Below are 18,116 nucleotides of genomic sequence, written 5' to 3' on the forward strand. Positions count from 1 at the left end.
ATATAGAAAACAGTTGTTTTAAACATTATGTGAACATTAAAACATGACATTGTCATAATGTTTGAAAATGGTAGAATGTAACATTCCTTTATCAACTCCTCTTTAAACACTTTTTATGTTGACAGAACATTTCAAGGAATATTCTTAGAACTTTTTTAAATTGCTGGGATGTTTTTTAATCCCACGGACTGATTCACTGCATTGCTGGTTGATGAGACACTATTAGTCATTAGTAATTTACTTTCAGACAAACAACTAAAGACATTTGAGTCATATACCAAAAATATATTTTTACTGCCTTTCTGAGAAAAGTTTAAACAGAAAAAGTAAACAGAAAGTTTTTGAAAGACTAGATAGTTTTGAATTACGACAACGAGGGTACAGCTAATCAAGGTCTTCAGATTTACTTTGAAATTATAGGCAGATTGTTTGAACAGTTATCATATGGAAACCAAATTGTTCTCCCCTGGCCTAAAATGTGTAAAGAGAGTAGGACATTCCTGTCTTATATGTGCAGATTTAGACCTAGTCCACACATACACAAGTATTTTACCTCTTTTGTTAAAAAAACTGCAGGTCTACGTGAACACACAAGAACCAGGTATGAAGCGCTTTCAAGAGCATGCCAAACCAACAGATGGCGATAGATCCCTAACCGTAAGCCATGTTGGCCAATCACAAGCCATTGCAGAGTTTCCCACAGCACGTCACAGGCGAAAAACTCTGGTTTCACCGTTTTTAAATTTTTTTTTATAAAAGTTCGGTTTCAGTCACCCGATACTGCATTTGCAGGTGGATGAATGGCCAAACCACATAGAAAAAGATACAGCTTTAAGAATACCCGTTTATGTGTGGACAGGGCCCTAGTCTACACTGTAAAAAAATCCGTAAAAATTGCAGCTGGGTTGCCGGTAACTTACCGTAGATTTACATTTATGTAATTTACTGGCAACATTTTGTTAAAAGTTGGATGAACATTTAACATTTGCAAGTCTTTGTCTTTACAGAGTAAAACTAAGATAACAGCATCAAGCAAAACATTCTGGGAAAAAAAATCGGAAGCAAAAAACTGAAAAAGGTTGATGATGATTTCTGGTTCCCGGAATGCTTTGCATGAGGCTGTTATTGTATAGTTTTATTCTGTAAAGATAAAGACTTGTTAATATTTAAAATGTATTTAACTTTGAACAAACTCTTGCCAGTAAATAACATAAATTTAAATCTACAGTAAATTACCGGCAACCAGCTGCAATAACATTGTAATTTCTACGGATTTTTTTTACAGTGTATCGTTTTATGTACAAATGAAGAAGAGGGAAAGATCAGCGTGGTGTCTGGGTGTGGCTGTTGCAGAGTCAAAGCGTGTAAAAAAGATAAAGATATAATATATTATATATTCTTATTATTTTAAATATTTTGATATTATTAAACGTATTAAATTATATAATTCAAGACTTTTTTCATGAACGTTTTCTAAGCTTTTTTTGAACGTTGCTGTAACTTTTATGCAAATCCAATAATCTCTTCTACTTCCCAAATTACTAAACAGTAACTGGGCATGCAAATACTGAACACCAAATAGGCATTGTTGCTATGTTAGGTGATAACGCATTTATGACAACTCAAAATTTAATTACTGATACAATTGATACAATTACCAAATTGATACAATTACCAAATTGATACATTTACCAAATTGATACAATTACCAAATTTGATACAATTACCAAATTGTGAAAAGTGCTATATAAATAAAATTGAATTGAATTGAATTACTCTTTAAAAGTTTGTTTTCTGTCAAAATGAGATTCAATGCTCTCACAGCAATTTTTCATTAAGTTTTTTTTTAGAAACCATGGACAAAACTTAAATGTGATATACTTGGGACGCACAAACATCAAGATTTAGAGTATGATTCTCAACAGTGGTGACAATTAAATGAAAAGCTTCATGCTGTAATGCATGCTGGGTATCAACAAATTATATAATAAATAAATAAATAAATAATGAACTTTTTACAATTTTCTTTGTCATCATTGTTAAAAAACATCAAGAATCAGAGTATAAATCTTGATTTGAGTAAATTAATTAATTAAATAGATGATGATCTTTACCATAACAAATGTATTTTACACACAAAATGAATACAACCAAGGAAAAACTAGCAAGCAAACGGTCAAGAGTCCAACTAAAACAAACACGGATCAACATAATGGCTGCTTTACAGTCTTTCTCAGTCGCTTTGGTACATTTCTCGAATCATACTCACAATTTGCAAAACAGTAAGTGCATTTCTCACAACAATTTGTACAAATAGCAAAACATCATGGATAACCTGCAAAAGCCACTCTTTTACTCAAAATACTTAGTTCATCTCTCAAAATTAAATATCTGTGTCAATGAACATGTCAGTGCCATCAGAATAACAAGTCATTGTGTCATTGTGTACGGATAGACAGTCAAATTGTTTAGTCATGTTGTCAATATAACAGTTTACTCTGAAGTGATGTTCTAATGTAAACTATGGCTAAAGTTTTGACGACAAGTATTGTAAATTGTAAGTTACACCTTAGTATAAGTTATGTGTGAGTTTGATTGCATGAGACTTGACAAAATGTACATTTACGCTTTTACTGTTTGTACTGTAATTCGTTGAAAGACCATGTCATTGCCATAAAGAAAGATAAAGACAGCACTGCAAGCACTGCATAGCATAAAGAGAAAAAATGAGAAGAAATGTGAACATGATAGATGTCTAAAAGATGTCTAACCATAGCCCAAGAATAGATGATGCACATACTTTTAGAACATGTAAAAGAAATGAAAGCAAACACCTTGAACACACTTTGCTTACATGTTGGAATATCATACATCTTCAAGTTATTTTGGCAAAAATGGCATGTAACCAAATTCAAGGTTATTTAGGGTAGAAGTGGGTTACTCATTGCCGGACTATATTGGGTAGTTAGCAGTCATTTCAACGTCTCGGTTTTTGCTTGCTGGGGACGTTCCTGTTTGTTAGAGAAAGTCAAGATTCACCTGGGAGCAATTTACCAATTCACGACAGATTTAGAAAAAATGTCTAATGGAAATGTATAGAAATATGTTTGACCATATCCTGTATTTTGACAACATGTTCAACCATTTTGCATGTAAAGACTTATACTGTGAACTAATGCCTAAATGTTGTGGGGGGTGAGACTATTCAACAGAGACCCATTATAATACATTTTGATCAACATGACATAAGCAACTGAAAATGTAGGAAAAAGCAGAGAATTGTACATAATCATTTGCATGGATATACTAAAGCATTTGCAACTTGTTCAAAGAAATGAGAAACTGCTTTTTTGATGTGCAAAAGTGACACAATGATGTGAGAATTGAACAAGCAGTTTTGAGAATTTCAATTCTGATCTGAGAAATGTACCAAAGCGACTGAGAAAAACTGTAATTGAAAACCTGGCAGGAGTTTTTTTTATAAAAGTTTAGTTTCAGTCACCTGATACTGTGTTTGTAGGTGGACGAATGGCCATAAACACATAGAAAAGGATAAAATGCCACCGCCACATTGTTTTGACCATCCTCTCTTTTTTGGCTGTTTTAAATCTAAATCTAAATGTCCCAGTAAATACCGCAGTTTTCAGTAAAAACACTTTGTACAAACTTCTCACAAGAAACTTTCAACGTCTAAGTGAGCTTTCAGAAGATGGTGGAGTCTCCATATTGTTTCATGTACAAATGAAGACGAGGGAAAGCTCAGCGTGGTGCCTGGGTGTCGCTGCTGCAGAGTCAAAGCGTGTAAAAGAAGATAAACTTTGGGGCATATGTACCAGAGACTCCCCTCTGGATTTTATTCAGATAAATACAGGTTTCTCGTGCCAGTGGGGGAAGCACAGCCCAGCGTGACCCCACCCTTTAAATACAGCCTTGAGGTCTATGTGTGTTAAAAATACCCCACGCTGACCCAAGAGCGATACCGTCTGCCTGCATTCTATCTCCTTCCTTCATTCTCTTTTCCTCATTCTAACACAAATGAAAAAGTCTCATTTACTTAAGTTTATATTTTAGGCATTTGGCAGACGCCTTTATGTAAAGCAACTTCTAATGCATTACAAGCATACTTTTCTTTTTAAATCATGCGTGTATCATGAGTTTTTTTCCTGGTAATGCAATACTCAAATGGCTAATTGTAGGCTAATCTGTCTTAAGGAGCCTATAATGTGTTATACAAAGTAACTTTTTAGATAACAATGTTTCAACATTGCTTAGCCACAACACCTGTTTAGGGTGAGAATAAAGATTAGGTTTTTTTTTCATAGGCAGAGCATTCAACATGTCCCTGACATTATAAAGTTGTGAATCAACAATTGTCTCCAACAAATATTTCAAATAAAACAGTTCTCTGTTTCAAAAAGACAGCTATACTGTGCAAACAAAGGGAATATCTGCGATAACAGTGCAAGGGCACTGACGTCAGATAGGGCAAATATCTGTAAGAACTTAGACAGCTTAGCAAAGAGCGCACACTGCATGCATACAAAAAGAGGAGCAACTGCTTTTGTGTGTCTTTCATAAAGGATAAGGCTTATGTGTGATTGTGTGTAGGAGTAGGGGTGTTGGGGTGGGGGTCAACACACTGACAGTGTTGTGTGAAGGCATCTTTGTATGAATATGTGTGCACGTTGTATGTGTGGTTGGGGCTTGGATGAGTCTGATACTATTTAGCATAATAGCTCACAATTTGAATTGAACGTCATGTGCATAATAAAAAAAGTCTGACGTTCGCAAACGTAAAACATTCTTTGGATGCTTATGAAAGATCTCTGAGACTTCATACAAGTAAGTAATATTGGAGAAAAAGAAACGGGAGAATGTCAAAGACGTATGCTGTTTATGTCATAATGCAGTATGTCCTGTGTTCTGGATTTTACAAAAAAAGCGGTTTTGCCTTTTCTTAAACACCACACAGAAAAAGGTTTCAGACATATGAAATAAATTTGATACTAATTAGGGAGAGAAGATTTTATAAATATTGTATGGTTTCATAATAGGCCTACAGCTTTTCATTTTCAAGAAAGAATAAAAAGAATACATTGGTCTCTAAGCAAATAAGTTTGAAACGTTTGAAAGATGCTGCCATCTAGTGGCAGTAATACAACAACGCAGGCTTTGATTTAATATTTACTGTAAGGCCTAAAAGTTTAACAAATATTTCAGGGTTGGATTGCCTGTTTGGGTTCTTTACTGGTTATATTTTGGACACAATGGACAGGAAGCGTAAAGCACTTACGACTGATTCACCAGGTATTGGTATTCCAGGTAAAAAAAAGTTAAGAAGGGACTTAAAGGGGACATATCATGAAAAAGAACAACACAGTAACTTAGTTTTGGTAAACCATTCTCTGTAAGTATTTGAAAAAAATAGGTCATTGTAATTTGGCTCCCTTGTGATGTCAGAAGGGGATAATAGCGCGCCTTAATCTGCACTATCCAATCACGGCAGAGACCAGCTCATTTGCATTTAAAAGGACACACCTAAAACTTACAAAGTGGCAATTTTAACATGTTACAATAAATTATCTGTGAGGTATTGAAAGGTAAAACTTCACATACGTACTCTGGGACACCAAATATTCAACATTTTAAAAAAGTCTTGTGAAAGGTCCCCTTTAAAGTGCTCTATTATTGCTCACTAATTTCTTATTTACATACTTCTTTAATACTTCTTAAGATAATCTTGAGAACATCTTGTGCTATTTTGAGACACCATGAATATGAACTTAAATATGCTAAAAATGTATTTAAAAAAAATGTTTTTAGGTACCACTTCTTGTGTGAAAGTGCTAACTAAATACATTTTTAATACATGGATAGTATGTTAAAAGCACATTTTAGTTCATATCCATGATGTTTCAATATAGCAGAAATAAGCAAACTTAGAAAATCTTTAAATTATTCTTTAGTACTACTTAAGATGTCCTTAAGTATATTAAGTACAAAATCAGCGCGTGAAAACTGAGCACTTTAAAGGTGCAGTGTGTAATTTTTAGAAGGATCTCTTGACAGAAATGCAAAATAATATACAAAACTATATTATCAGTGGTGTATGAAGACCTTTCATAATGAACCGTTTTGTTTTTATTACCTTAGAATGAGACGTTTTTACCTACATATACCGAGGGTCCCCTTACATGGGAGTCGCCATTTTGTGCTGCCATGTTTCTTCAGAAACCCTTAATGGACAAACTTTTTTTACCAAGTTGTCTCCAGTGACATGTTTGTCCGGTGGCGGCTATCGTAGCATCTCCATGTGATTAAAATCGAGGGGTAAGCAGTGGACTGAGCCATTGGTTGCAATTGACCAGCACCTCACCACTAAATAGGGCTAAAACTTATACACTGCACCTTTAAGTACACTATGGAAGTGTACTACTTTTCACCTGTTGTGAACAAATAAGTTTATAACGTTAGAAAGATGCTGCCATCTAGTGGTAGTAATACAACAACACAGGCCTTGATGGTTGTATCTTGAAGGTAGTACAGTAGTACAATCATAATATTTCATATTTCTCCCACCACAAGTTATAAATAATGCGTTAATATCAAAACAATAATAAAATAAAATCTTAAATTCAGAATAAAATCCTGCAGTACAGGTTCACGTGCGTTCCAAACGATCATCACAGTGTGTCCACTAGAGGGCGACATTGCTCCGTGTACGCTTGGAACAGATCTCATATTCAAATCTAAAAACTTTGAAATTCACTTCACCAATATTTTGTGAAAATATGTGGCTACGAATAAGTGATGGCTGAATCAGTTGTTGGTCCAGGATTTTTGCACAGACGACAGGGTCAGGACATTATTATAACAGGCAACTGCTAAAATTAGCAGGAACCAATAAGAGGTTAGTCACATCTGGGTGTAATTGGGTGGGTCTCTCTCTCTGTCTGATACTGACTGTAAAAGCTCAATAAATGACTTTCATTTGTACTCAAGGATCAAGAGCCCCCCCCTCTCTCTCTCTCTCATTCTCTCTCTCTCTCTATCAGATGAAAGAGCAGTGTTGTGTATGTGTGATGAAAGGGTTGTGTATGTGGGTAGAGGGCAGTAATTACAGCTATTCTCCAGAGCTGATAGTCAGATTCAGCCACAGCAGATTCAGTCACACCCCTTCCTGTCTAAGATGTGACTATGCTGCTGTGTATAACTTAAAGCCTGCCTTATTTTAAATCTAGCCCAACTCTCCGTCCTTTTCAACAGCTCATTTACTCTCAGACTATGCAGTATCTTTAACTCAATCTTATATATATGCATAACCACTTTAATTTATTTATAATGTGTTTACTAATGCATTGACAGCGGAAATCGGCAAAAAAAAAATAAAAATTACTGGATAAAAGAAATTAGTGTATAGAAATAATGTTAACAAATAAATTGTTATTAATTAAAAAGCAAAATAATGTGGAATAAAATAAAAAGTGCAAATTAGCCTACACATTTTTTTTAACTTAAATTAAAAGGATATAAAGAAAAATCTGTTAAACAAGCAATTTAGCAGCATAAACATAGGTTTAAAAATAAGACTAGATGTACCAATAATGCAGATGATATACACTGCAAAAAATGATTTTCAAGAAAAAATTTACTTAGTATTTTTGTCTGTTTTTCAGTAAAAATATCAAAAAATTCTTAAATTAAGATGTATTTTCTTGATTAGCAAAACGACCCAAGAAAATAAGTCTAGTTTTTAGACAAAAAATATATATAAAATTTAAGTCGTTTTGTGCATAAAACAAGCAACAAAAATCTGCCAATGGGGTAAGCAAAAAAATCTTAAACATTTTTCTTAAACACTAAATTCAAGAAAATGTGCTTACCCCATTGGCAGATTTTTGCTTGTTTTATGCACAAAATCACTTAAATTTGATATTTTTGGTATAAAAACTAGTCTTATTTTCTTGGGTCGTTTTACTCATCAAGAAAATACATTATAATTTACGAATTTTTAGATATTTTTACTGAAAACAAGACAAAAATACTAAGTAAATTTTTTCTTGGAAGTAATTTTTTGCAGCGTATGTGTACATTTTGTAGTGACATTTTGATAGGAACTTTGAATGTTAAAAATAATGCTATTTTAATTAAACACATTTATTGTAACCAGTGATGTTATGCATGTTTTGCTGTTAAATATTTAATAATATCTAAAAATAAACGATAAATTGTACGTGGGTAGGAGCTGCGGGAATGTTTATCCACAAGTAGTACTTGGCTGCGTCTGGGCGTTTCGCGCATGCGCACTCAGCTTTCTCCTTTTCCAGGCCAGTGCGGCAGGCGGACCGCAGGGAGAGGGAAAGATTTTAGGAAGGACAGTTACAAAAGTTAACGAAAAAGAAAAGACATGACACGAGACGGCGATCTCGCCGACCGTTTCTTCGCTACTGAATAAGACATCCTTCGATCATGCTTCTCGCGTGATAGTCTTATTTACACATTTTTTTTTAAATCCACCGCAACTTGAGGATATAATGCCGGGAAACGGATGAGCTCTACGTTACCGCAGTCGCCTGGAATTGCATGTTGGATATTTAATCCAGGAGATGCAGCTGAGATTGTTTTTCATACTGTACGTACAGTCGTTACCGTTTAACACGCGAACAGTGAGGATTATTTAACTACAAGGCCGGTCCGTTATATTTCACCTCATATTTGGCGCATAGGATCCGACCATGGGAATGTCATCCAGTCTGATCTAAAAGTCTGACGCGTGTCTGCCCGTGGGACGTGATGCAGCCACGCGTGGACGTCAAGATGGGTGATGGCGCAGAGATCAAGGGTGGCAAGAGGACCTTCATCGTCCCTTCCATCAAATCTTTTGATCACTACGATTTCACCAGGGCCAAGATATCGTGCAGTTTGACGTGGCTCATTGCCAAAGCCTTTGGGTCTGGTAGGTGGTGCTTAAAGATGTGAAAATATTAATGCAGTAAAAATCATGTTTTTATGGTGTTGTAGCCGGTAAATGATAAACATGTAGGCCTGCAGAAATCTACTTGTTGCGAGTGTTTTCTAAAGCTGGGCAGTGTCACTAAGTGATTCACTCATTAATAGCTTGGATAAAATTAATCAATTGATTTGAAGCATACCAGAGCATGACTAACCTAATAATCGAAAGAGGTTGCGCATTTTCTTTAAATGCAGACTGACTGGGTTTTTGTTATAGTCACAGACTGTTATTTACATACTGCATCACAGCCACACACGTGAACATACAGTACACTATGTGACCCTGTCTGTGAATTCCATGCTAAAGTCTCATAATATAATTTTGAGAAGCATCAGTTTTATTTCACTTATTAATGGGGTGGGGAAAAATATGGATAGACCCAACTGTTGGGTTTATTTAACCGAGAAGATGTACATATTTGACTCAAAGATTGTTTGAAAGTTCATTTAACATGATAATGACATTTCCATAATATTTTTGAGACCAATAATACATCATAAGTGCGATCTATTCTCAAAATGAAATCATATAACTTAAAGGGGTCAGAGCAAGAAAATCTGACTTTTTCCATGTTTAAGTGCTATAATTGGGACTCCATTGCTTCTATTAAAGGCGGAGTCCACGATGTTTGAAAAACGCGTTGGAAAAGGAGACGGGCCGACTACCAAAACACACTTATAGCCAATCAGCAGTAAGGAGCGTGTCTACCAACCGACATCCCTGCCGGGCTGCGCATGTGTGGGGCGGGGCTATCAACAGAAGGTCAAGATTCTATTGGGGTAGGGGCGTGTTTGTTTAGGTGATTTCAAATTTCAACATTGGCTTTCAAACATCGTGGACTCCGCCTTTAACCTAGAAAACGTGAAAAAGAACAACCCAGTAAGTTTGTTACTCTGTTACCCTCTGCAAGCGTGCGAAAAATTAGGTAATTCAGATTTTTCGCGTGTTTTTTGAAATAAGTCTAATTAATAATACCACCCCTATCCAACCCAGGCACTGCCATTTAGTGCAGAGAGAAAGAGAAAAAGTAATTGACAGCAAAATTGAGTTTCAATTTCAACAAACTGCAATCATGGTGATCAGTGTTTGCATTTCATCAGTTCATTTGCATTTTAAAGGACACACCCAAAAACGGCACATTTTTGCTTGCACCCTCAAAGTGGCAATTTTACCATGCTATTATAAATTATTTGTGGGATATTTTAAGCTAAAACTTCACATACGCACTTTGGGGACACCGAAGACTTATTTTACATCTTAAAAAAATCTCATAATATGACCCCTTTAAAGTGTTCATAGCGTGAAAATCTGACTTTTCCATGTTTAAGTGCTATAATTGGGTCCCCAGTGGTTTTATCAACCAAGAAAACGTGAAAAAGAACAATCCAGTAACTTAGTTTTGGTAAACCATTCTGGTTCAGATTTTGCCTGTTTTATGAGGTAGCAAGGCCAATTACAACAAAACCGCCTCTTAATCTGCACTATCCAACTATGACACTGCTGTTCAGTGCAGAAAGAGAGAGAGAGAGAGAGAAATCATTGACAGCACAATTGAGTTTCAATTTCAACAAACCACCATTATGGTGATCAGTGCTTGCATTTCATTAGCTCATTTGCATTTTAAAGGACACACCCAAAATGACATTTTTTGCTAGAACCTACAAAATGGGAATTTTAACATGCTATTATTAATTATATAAGAGGTATTTTGTGCTAAAACATCACATAAGCACTCTGGGAAAAGCAAAGACTTATTTTACAATACATCTTATAAAAAATCTCATAATATGACCCCTTTAATAAGTAAGGCGTTCACTTTAATGTACTGCACAAAACAGCATCTACATGGTGCTGTAACCTTTGCCAAATCTGCAGAAGTCATTAGCCTAGACCTCTGTGTATACACTCATAAAAGCTGCTGTCTGGCTTATGGCTCTGGGTCAATCCCCACAGTCAGTAATGAATGCTTAAGGAGATTCCCTCTTCTTCTATCCACACATAACATGCAATAGGATTGCATTTTCCAGAATAACTCCCTATAGAGGATACAAGACACAAAAACATGCAAACAAACTTGGATGTAGAGCAACATGGCTTTGAGTATTAAAGAGACTGGGCCCACAACAGAGAAACATGCAACCGGGCCAAGATGAAAAGTTTGTGTGTGAAGTCTGTTTTACTAATTGGTGTTGTTGGTCTATGTGAACTTTAATGTGGTTTACATTTATGCATTTGGCAGATGCTTTTCTTATATCCAAAGCGACTTGCAGTGCATTACAAGGTATGCATTTTATCAGTATGCATGAACCCACAACCTTTTGCACTGCTAAAGCATTGCACCACTACTGATGAAGTATGGATTTACTCTCATAACTATTCCAGATGTCAGTTTTGATACTATGCCTATAAAATGTACAAATACGGTAACATCTTGACATCATTTACTGCTCTTCGCAGCAAAATAAAACTGCTGATGTGCAGAAACAAACACAGGAGAATGATACCCACTACTGCACGAAAGCCTCCTTGCATGCCTGTTTTTCCTGAACATGTGATTGGAAATAAAACTGAACACACATAACTGTTGAGTGTCATTTAAGACATCATGATGATATTGTCCATGACTTTGCATACTGCACATATCTCAACAGAGGCCATTTGTGCCGATTACATCACTGAAGCCTAAAGGACCCTGAGACTGTGTGACGTGCACATGTGATTATATGCTTAAAACATTTCTTAAACGTGTTATTAAAGACAAGAATATGAAATGGCAACAGATGTTAAGACTTTAGAAAACAAGAGATAAAGCAATAGGCTGTATGCCCAGCTGCACTACTTCCTGAACTTCAGCCAGCTCCTTGTTTCCTGTCTGCCATTATTGGACAAACTGATTAATCCAGGTGTGTCTGATTATTGTTGTTGTGACTACTGAGGTCAGGCATACCTGGATTAATCAGTTTGTCCAATAATGGCAGACAGGAAACAAGGAGCTGGCTGAAGTTCAGGAAGTAGTGCAGCTTGGCATAAAGCCTATTGGTGAAACAAAGTGGTAAAGGACATTTTTTTCTTACTTTGTTGTAGTTTAAAGAACTTTTTTCCACTATAAAGATCTTTTTGTGTGAAGAAGCAGAAGTTTTTTATAGAACCATACAACCAAAAATGAGTGTGTTATATGTTTGAACTTTTTTATGAGTGTGACTTTTTGAATTAAGGGGACATATCATGAAATATAACAACAATAATAATACATTTTATTTAAAGGCGCCTTTCATGGCACTCAAGGACACCTTACAAAATCCATAAGAAAGACATTAAACAATAAAACCAGCACAGCAACAAACATTAAATCATTTAATCACATAAAAGCCTGCTTAACCCTTGTATTGTGTTCGAGTTTTGTGACGATTTTGATGGAGCGGGTCAAATTGACCCGCATTGGATTCAATGCAATTCCTTAAATATCACATTGTGAAAAACAAGAAGGAATTAGGTATGAGCAAAACCATTTTAGTATCAGTCTTTGTCACACATTACAAACACTTAAAATTAAAAAGTATGATTTAAAAAAAAATGCATTTAACCACAATTTTTAACATGTTTGTTTTAACAAATGTTGCACAAAAACGGTTAACATTTAAGATTTTAAATTTTAATTCAACATGTTTTTTTAACATACCTATGTTTTAGACATCCTAAATGAACAATTTAAAATTGCTGTGAAATGAAATGAAGCTTTTCTTTTTCTAAATAGGCTCATCTTTTGTTCTTGCGGATCATTGTACGAATTCAAAAAATCACTATTTTCATGATGTGCACACATCAAGCATGTGCTTTCTGACTTCTTGCATTTTACACAAATGGTGCTTATTTTGGTGTCATGTTTTATGGGGCACAGCTGGCATCACCTGTATTCACCTCTGGATTTTCTGTGGGTCTGAATTCATCAGCTTTACATAGTATTTCATATACACTGAAAATAGAAATGATAGTTCACATTTACTTTTCTGTGTCTGAGTAAGTCTTTATCAGTACTAAAAAAAAGTGAGGAAAAGCTCACTTTTCCCTTTCCAGGGTAGTAAAACACCAAAATATACGCAATAAATGTATTTAATTTGTGTCTATACAGTTGCCTTGGAACAAAGAAATATGGGTCAAATTGACCCGTGAACATCAAAATCGTACCAAAAAACATTATTTGTGCTAAAAAAAACACTTCAAAACACATCAGTGTATCCTAACTTTGCATGCATGTTCATGACAAAATTTCTGGAAGAAAACTGTAACTTAAGTAGTATTTCATATAAATTGTAAATAGAAATCATAACTCACTTTTACCATCTGTGTCTGTAAAAGTCTTTTTCAGTACTCAAAATAGTGAGGAGAAGCATTTTAACCCCCATTTCAGGATAGTAAGACACCAACATAACAACAAACACTAAACATATATATTTAATTTAGGTCTATACAATTGCTTTGGAGCAAAACAAAATGCGAGTCAAATTGACCCGCGAACCTCAAAATCGTTACAAAATTATTTTGGTACACTTCAAAACATATCAGCATGTCTAAACTTTGCATGGATGTTCATGGCCATAAATGAGAAAAAGTCACAAAATTTCAAGAATAAAATCACAGGTTAACTGGTTTATCCGACAGCTTAAAAATCAAAACGGGTCAAATTGACCCGGAACATAATATGAGGGTTAAACATAGGGCTGCACGATTCGGAGAAAAAATCTAATTGCGATTTTTCTGATCGAAATTGCGATTCGCGATTTAAAGTGCGATTCATTAGTATATAATAAAAGAGCTACATCCAGGTTTGTTGTGGTGGTTTTAATAGCACCAAAGAAAGATGCTGTGCTACTGTTTATTTAAAACCTCTTAAACATTGTACCAAGTTGTCTGCAGGACTTTGCTATTCTGCAGACAAACTTTTTTTTAATCTAAGAACATTAAAAAAAGTACAATTTAAAATTTTTTTTTTTTAAAGTTTTATTTAAAATAACATATAGGCCAATGTATTTTGGCTGTCACTACAACAATGCTTCTGACAAGCAAAATGTTTAGTTTTTTCTTTTAATCATAAGACTATACTCATCTTGTTTTACTTTCAGGCATCTGTAATAAATGTAAATATATTAGTTATTAGAATCTATGATTTAACATAAGCAAAAAATACAAATAAAAGACTGCACAGTCCTCACTGTAGGATTTTAAATGTGGAGCTGCAGAAGCTTGTTCAGTTAAGAGTAAGGAGTGATTTTAATTTTTGGTGTGTAATAAACATTTCTGACACAGAAAGCACCAGGTTACTGTCTGTCACTTTAAGACACAAGACAGCTTTAAAACTGCTCTGCTTCAATATACTGATAAACATCCAGCTGTTTATGTTCTCTTAGACAAGAAAGAAAACTTAAGTTTAGTGATCACGCGTGTGCTGACTGCTCTCTGTGTCCGCGCTTCATGAACCCTCATGCCTGTAAATATTCAAAGCGGTGCAGATGTGCGCGTGCAAGAAAGTATAATGTACCTGTTTCGTCTGCTGTGTTCCGGGCTTTAATGAAACATGCTTATAGTCTCATGAGGCGCTTGTCATTGTTTGCGATGCATGACGAGAAACGGACGTATATATACACCTTTCTTTAAGTCCAACATTACACAAAAGGGAAATGTTTTCGCGCATTTCTGTCCTTTCATTTGCCGGTTAATGAGTTATAATGCGTTTTTAAAATTACTGAATCCAAAATCTGCCAACTTCATGACATTCCGCGTTGTGCAGTTAATTCCATTTGTATGCATTTCGCGATTCTGTCCGTGTCCGCATCGCGGAAATCATATGGCCGTACACTTTGTTGAGGAGTTGAACTGCTGCTCGCGCTCATGTTTTCCAAATGGTGTGATGACGTGTAGTCAGACCTCAGTGTTAATGCACTCTATTGGTCTAAACTGCATCAAACGTAAAATGCGCATGAAGCGAACTGTCAAAAACTGCGTACTAGATGATTGTTATATTTAATAGTTTTAAATCTAAATAATCGCATTTCTTGCGATTTGAAAATCGCATCCATTCACATCGCGATTTCGGTTTAAAAACGATTAATCGTGCAGCCCTAGTTAAACAGATATGTTTTAAGATGAGATTTAAAGACTGAGAGACTAGAACTGTTGCGAACTTCTACAAGAAGAGAGTTTCATAGATGGGGTGCAGCATAGCCAAAAGCTTGTTACCCCATAGAAGTCGACAGAGGGCATGGCCGAACAAGTGTAAGTGCAGAAGCAGATCTAAGGGGGCGTGCACACCAAGCTTTTACGCCCGCAGCCGGCGCATGTTTTCAATTGATTTTAATGGAAATAGGCATTTTCAAAAATTAGCTGGCGCTTGGCGGTTTTCCACACTTGGCGCTGAGCGTCGAGAGTTGAAAGAGATTCAACTTTGGGTGAAAAGCTCCGCTCGTCAATGTCAGTTCTCACACCGCTGTCCAATCACAGTGGAGGAGGGGCACGACAAGTATCACAACAACCAACTGGCTCACAGCTCAAGTATCACAGCTAAAAAGCGCTCGGCTGAAAAAAACAGCTGGCATTTGGTGTCCTCCAGGCGTTTTCAGCCACATTTAAAAGTTTTGGTGTGCACAACCGCTGTTGTGAGAAGCAGTGTATATATGAATAAGATCTTGAAGACATGAAGGAGCCAAATTGTTAAGTGCTTTGTAAGTTAAAAGTAAAATTTTAAAATTTACACGGAATTTAACTGGGAGCCAGTACCTATGTAAAACAGGAGAAATGTGTTCAAAAGTAGAAGTTTTGGTAACGACTCGAGCTTCAGCATTTGTAATTTATGCAAAAATTTGGAGGGAAGCCCATAAAACAAAGCATTACTATAGTCAATTTGCGATGTTACATGAGCATGCACAAGCGTAGCAGTACTTTTGGATGAAAGGACAGGACGCAGACAATTTATTTTCCGAATATGGAAGAAAGCATAACAGGTAATTCTATTAATGTGAGATTCAAAAGACAGCATTGTGACAAGAATGACACCCAAACTTTTGACCAGTTATCTATTACCATAGAAGAAACATTCAACTTAGTTATTGTATTTTTTGAACCAACAAGAAGGATTTCTGTTTTACTGCTGTTCAAATTTAGGAAATTACTTGTAAACCAGTTTTTTTATTCACTTAAAGGTAGGGTAACACATTTTGAAAAATGCTAACGGTAGCCGCCTAGCAATGAAATCCCGATCCCACCCTCAAGTCAAACCGCCATCCAAAGTCACGCATCTTCCAAAACACATGAACACGGACAGAACAGACGGTCAAATCTCATGTCTCATTCAGCAGTGAGACAGCTTTGCAGTACAAAGTGAATAACACTTCCAAAATAACCAAACAACTGGTTTACATCAGAATTAGTTTAAGCACACGTTCGGTTGTGTAGACGTAGTAACTATATCGTTATGCTAATCCGTAAACGAACACAAATTTCATAAGCAACACAATGTTTCATCAAAGTAGAATATCTGAATCCATCTCAATACAAACATATCGGGTACCTACCTTGCCAAGATAGACAGTGCAGCGGCCCTTTCGGACCCTTTGTGTCCTGCAGCTGTTTGCATCTCGTGGTAAAGCAGTAAAGTTACCGATGTTCATTTGGGTTTTTGCTCTTGCTGATCCAGGCAGTTTTTGCTGTTGTTGTTATAAAAGATGCCTTTAGTTTTGTGCCTCCTGTGTAGGTTGTCAATTTATCAGAAAAGTTTGATGTTATCACTGTTTACAGGAAGGAGGTGAGCGCACGTGAGCGCGCCGATGACGTGTGGTGTCTGCGTGGACTCGCTGCGCGGTGGGCATTTAAATTATGCTTACGTATGAGGGACAAAAATGGAAACGTCCGTTCGGACCGAGGTCTATGATTTGTTGAACGTTTTTTGGTCCTGCGCCTTTCACAGATGACATAAATTTCTACAAATACATTTAAACAACTTAACACAGTGATTGCTATCAGGATGTAAGGAGACTTTTAACCAGCATAACAAAAAATGTTTCAGGATCAAATCTTTTACCCTACCTTTAAGCACTCAATAAGAGCAGAAGAAGGTTTAGAAGACAGGTAAAGTTGGGTGTCATCGGCATAACAATGAAAATGAATATCGTATTTCCTAAAAATGCTGCCAATTGGTAAAAGATGAATAATAAACAAAAGAGGCCCTAAAACAGAGCCCTGGGGAACACCAGTGACAGCATAAGTAGGTTTTGATTTAAACTGTTTAAGTTGTACAAATTGAATGCTATCTGTGAGATAGGAACGAAACCAGCTTAAGGCCGTACTAGTAATTCCAATAGATTCCACCTTGTTCAAGAGTATAGGATGCAAAATGGTGTCAAATGAAGGTCATGAAGTATAAGTATTGTTAAAAGACCAGCATCAGCCGCTAGTAATAGATCATTAGAAGTCTTTACAAGTGCAGTTTCAACACTGTAAAAAGCACAAAATCCTGATTGAAACTGCTTATATAAGTTATTACAAGACAGATGTTCTCAGAGCTGAAGAGCAACAATTTTTTTCCAGGATTTTTGACAAAAATGTGAATTTTCCATGTTTACTGTAAGTGCTAGAATTGGGTCCCCAGTGCTTTTATCAAACTAGAAAATGTGCCCGTTGTTGTGTGTGCAGTACGTTAAATTTTTTCCCCACATTTCTACTGCATGTAAATGTAACCTAAAAAATGCTGCAGGTTTTCAACCCATCAATGGGTCAAAAAGGGACAAACCCAGTCCAGCATATGTTAAATTACAGCCAAACGGGTTAGGTTGATCTCTCGGTTGAAAATAACCCAGCAGTTTTTGGAGTGTTCTTGCTAAATATTTGCCACTTAAAGTTATATTGAAAAGCATTTGTCAAAAAAGAAATGTTTTTTTCTTGTTACAACATAGTTACCTCTAGAAATGTACAGTGAAAACCTTTTATTGAACTTTCATGGGAATCAGTAGGTTTTTGTTCATAGGTTGATGATTCATGTTCAGGCAAATATCATTTTAACAAACCCAAAGAGCATGCCAACAGATGATGCCAATAGCCATAAAGTGTATTTTAT

General features: G+C 35.9%; 1 protein-coding gene across 3 annotated transcripts in view; it reads left to right on the forward strand.

The window, feature by feature from the left end:
• The first annotated feature begins 8,303 nt into the window (after positions 1-8,303).
• Positions 8,304-18,116, forward strand: part of camsap2b (calmodulin regulated spectrin-associated protein family, member 2b) — a 57,368-nt gene continuing 47,555 nt past the window's right edge. For all 3 annotated transcript variants that reach the window (XM_073856434.1, XM_073856443.1, XM_073856441.1), the window contains exon 1: positions 8,304-8,956. In XM_073856434.1, coding sequence (XP_073712535.1) covers positions 8,794-8,956 — 163 coding nt within the window. In that variant the 5' untranslated portion in view covers positions 8,304-8,793. The remainder of the gene's footprint in view (positions 8,957-18,116) is intronic.

This window comes from Misgurnus anguillicaudatus, chromosome 2 (assembly GCF_027580225.2).
Source record: "Misgurnus anguillicaudatus chromosome 2, ASM2758022v2, whole genome shotgun sequence".
Lineage (NCBI taxonomy): Eukaryota > Metazoa > Chordata > Actinopteri > Cypriniformes > Cobitidae > Misgurnus > Misgurnus anguillicaudatus.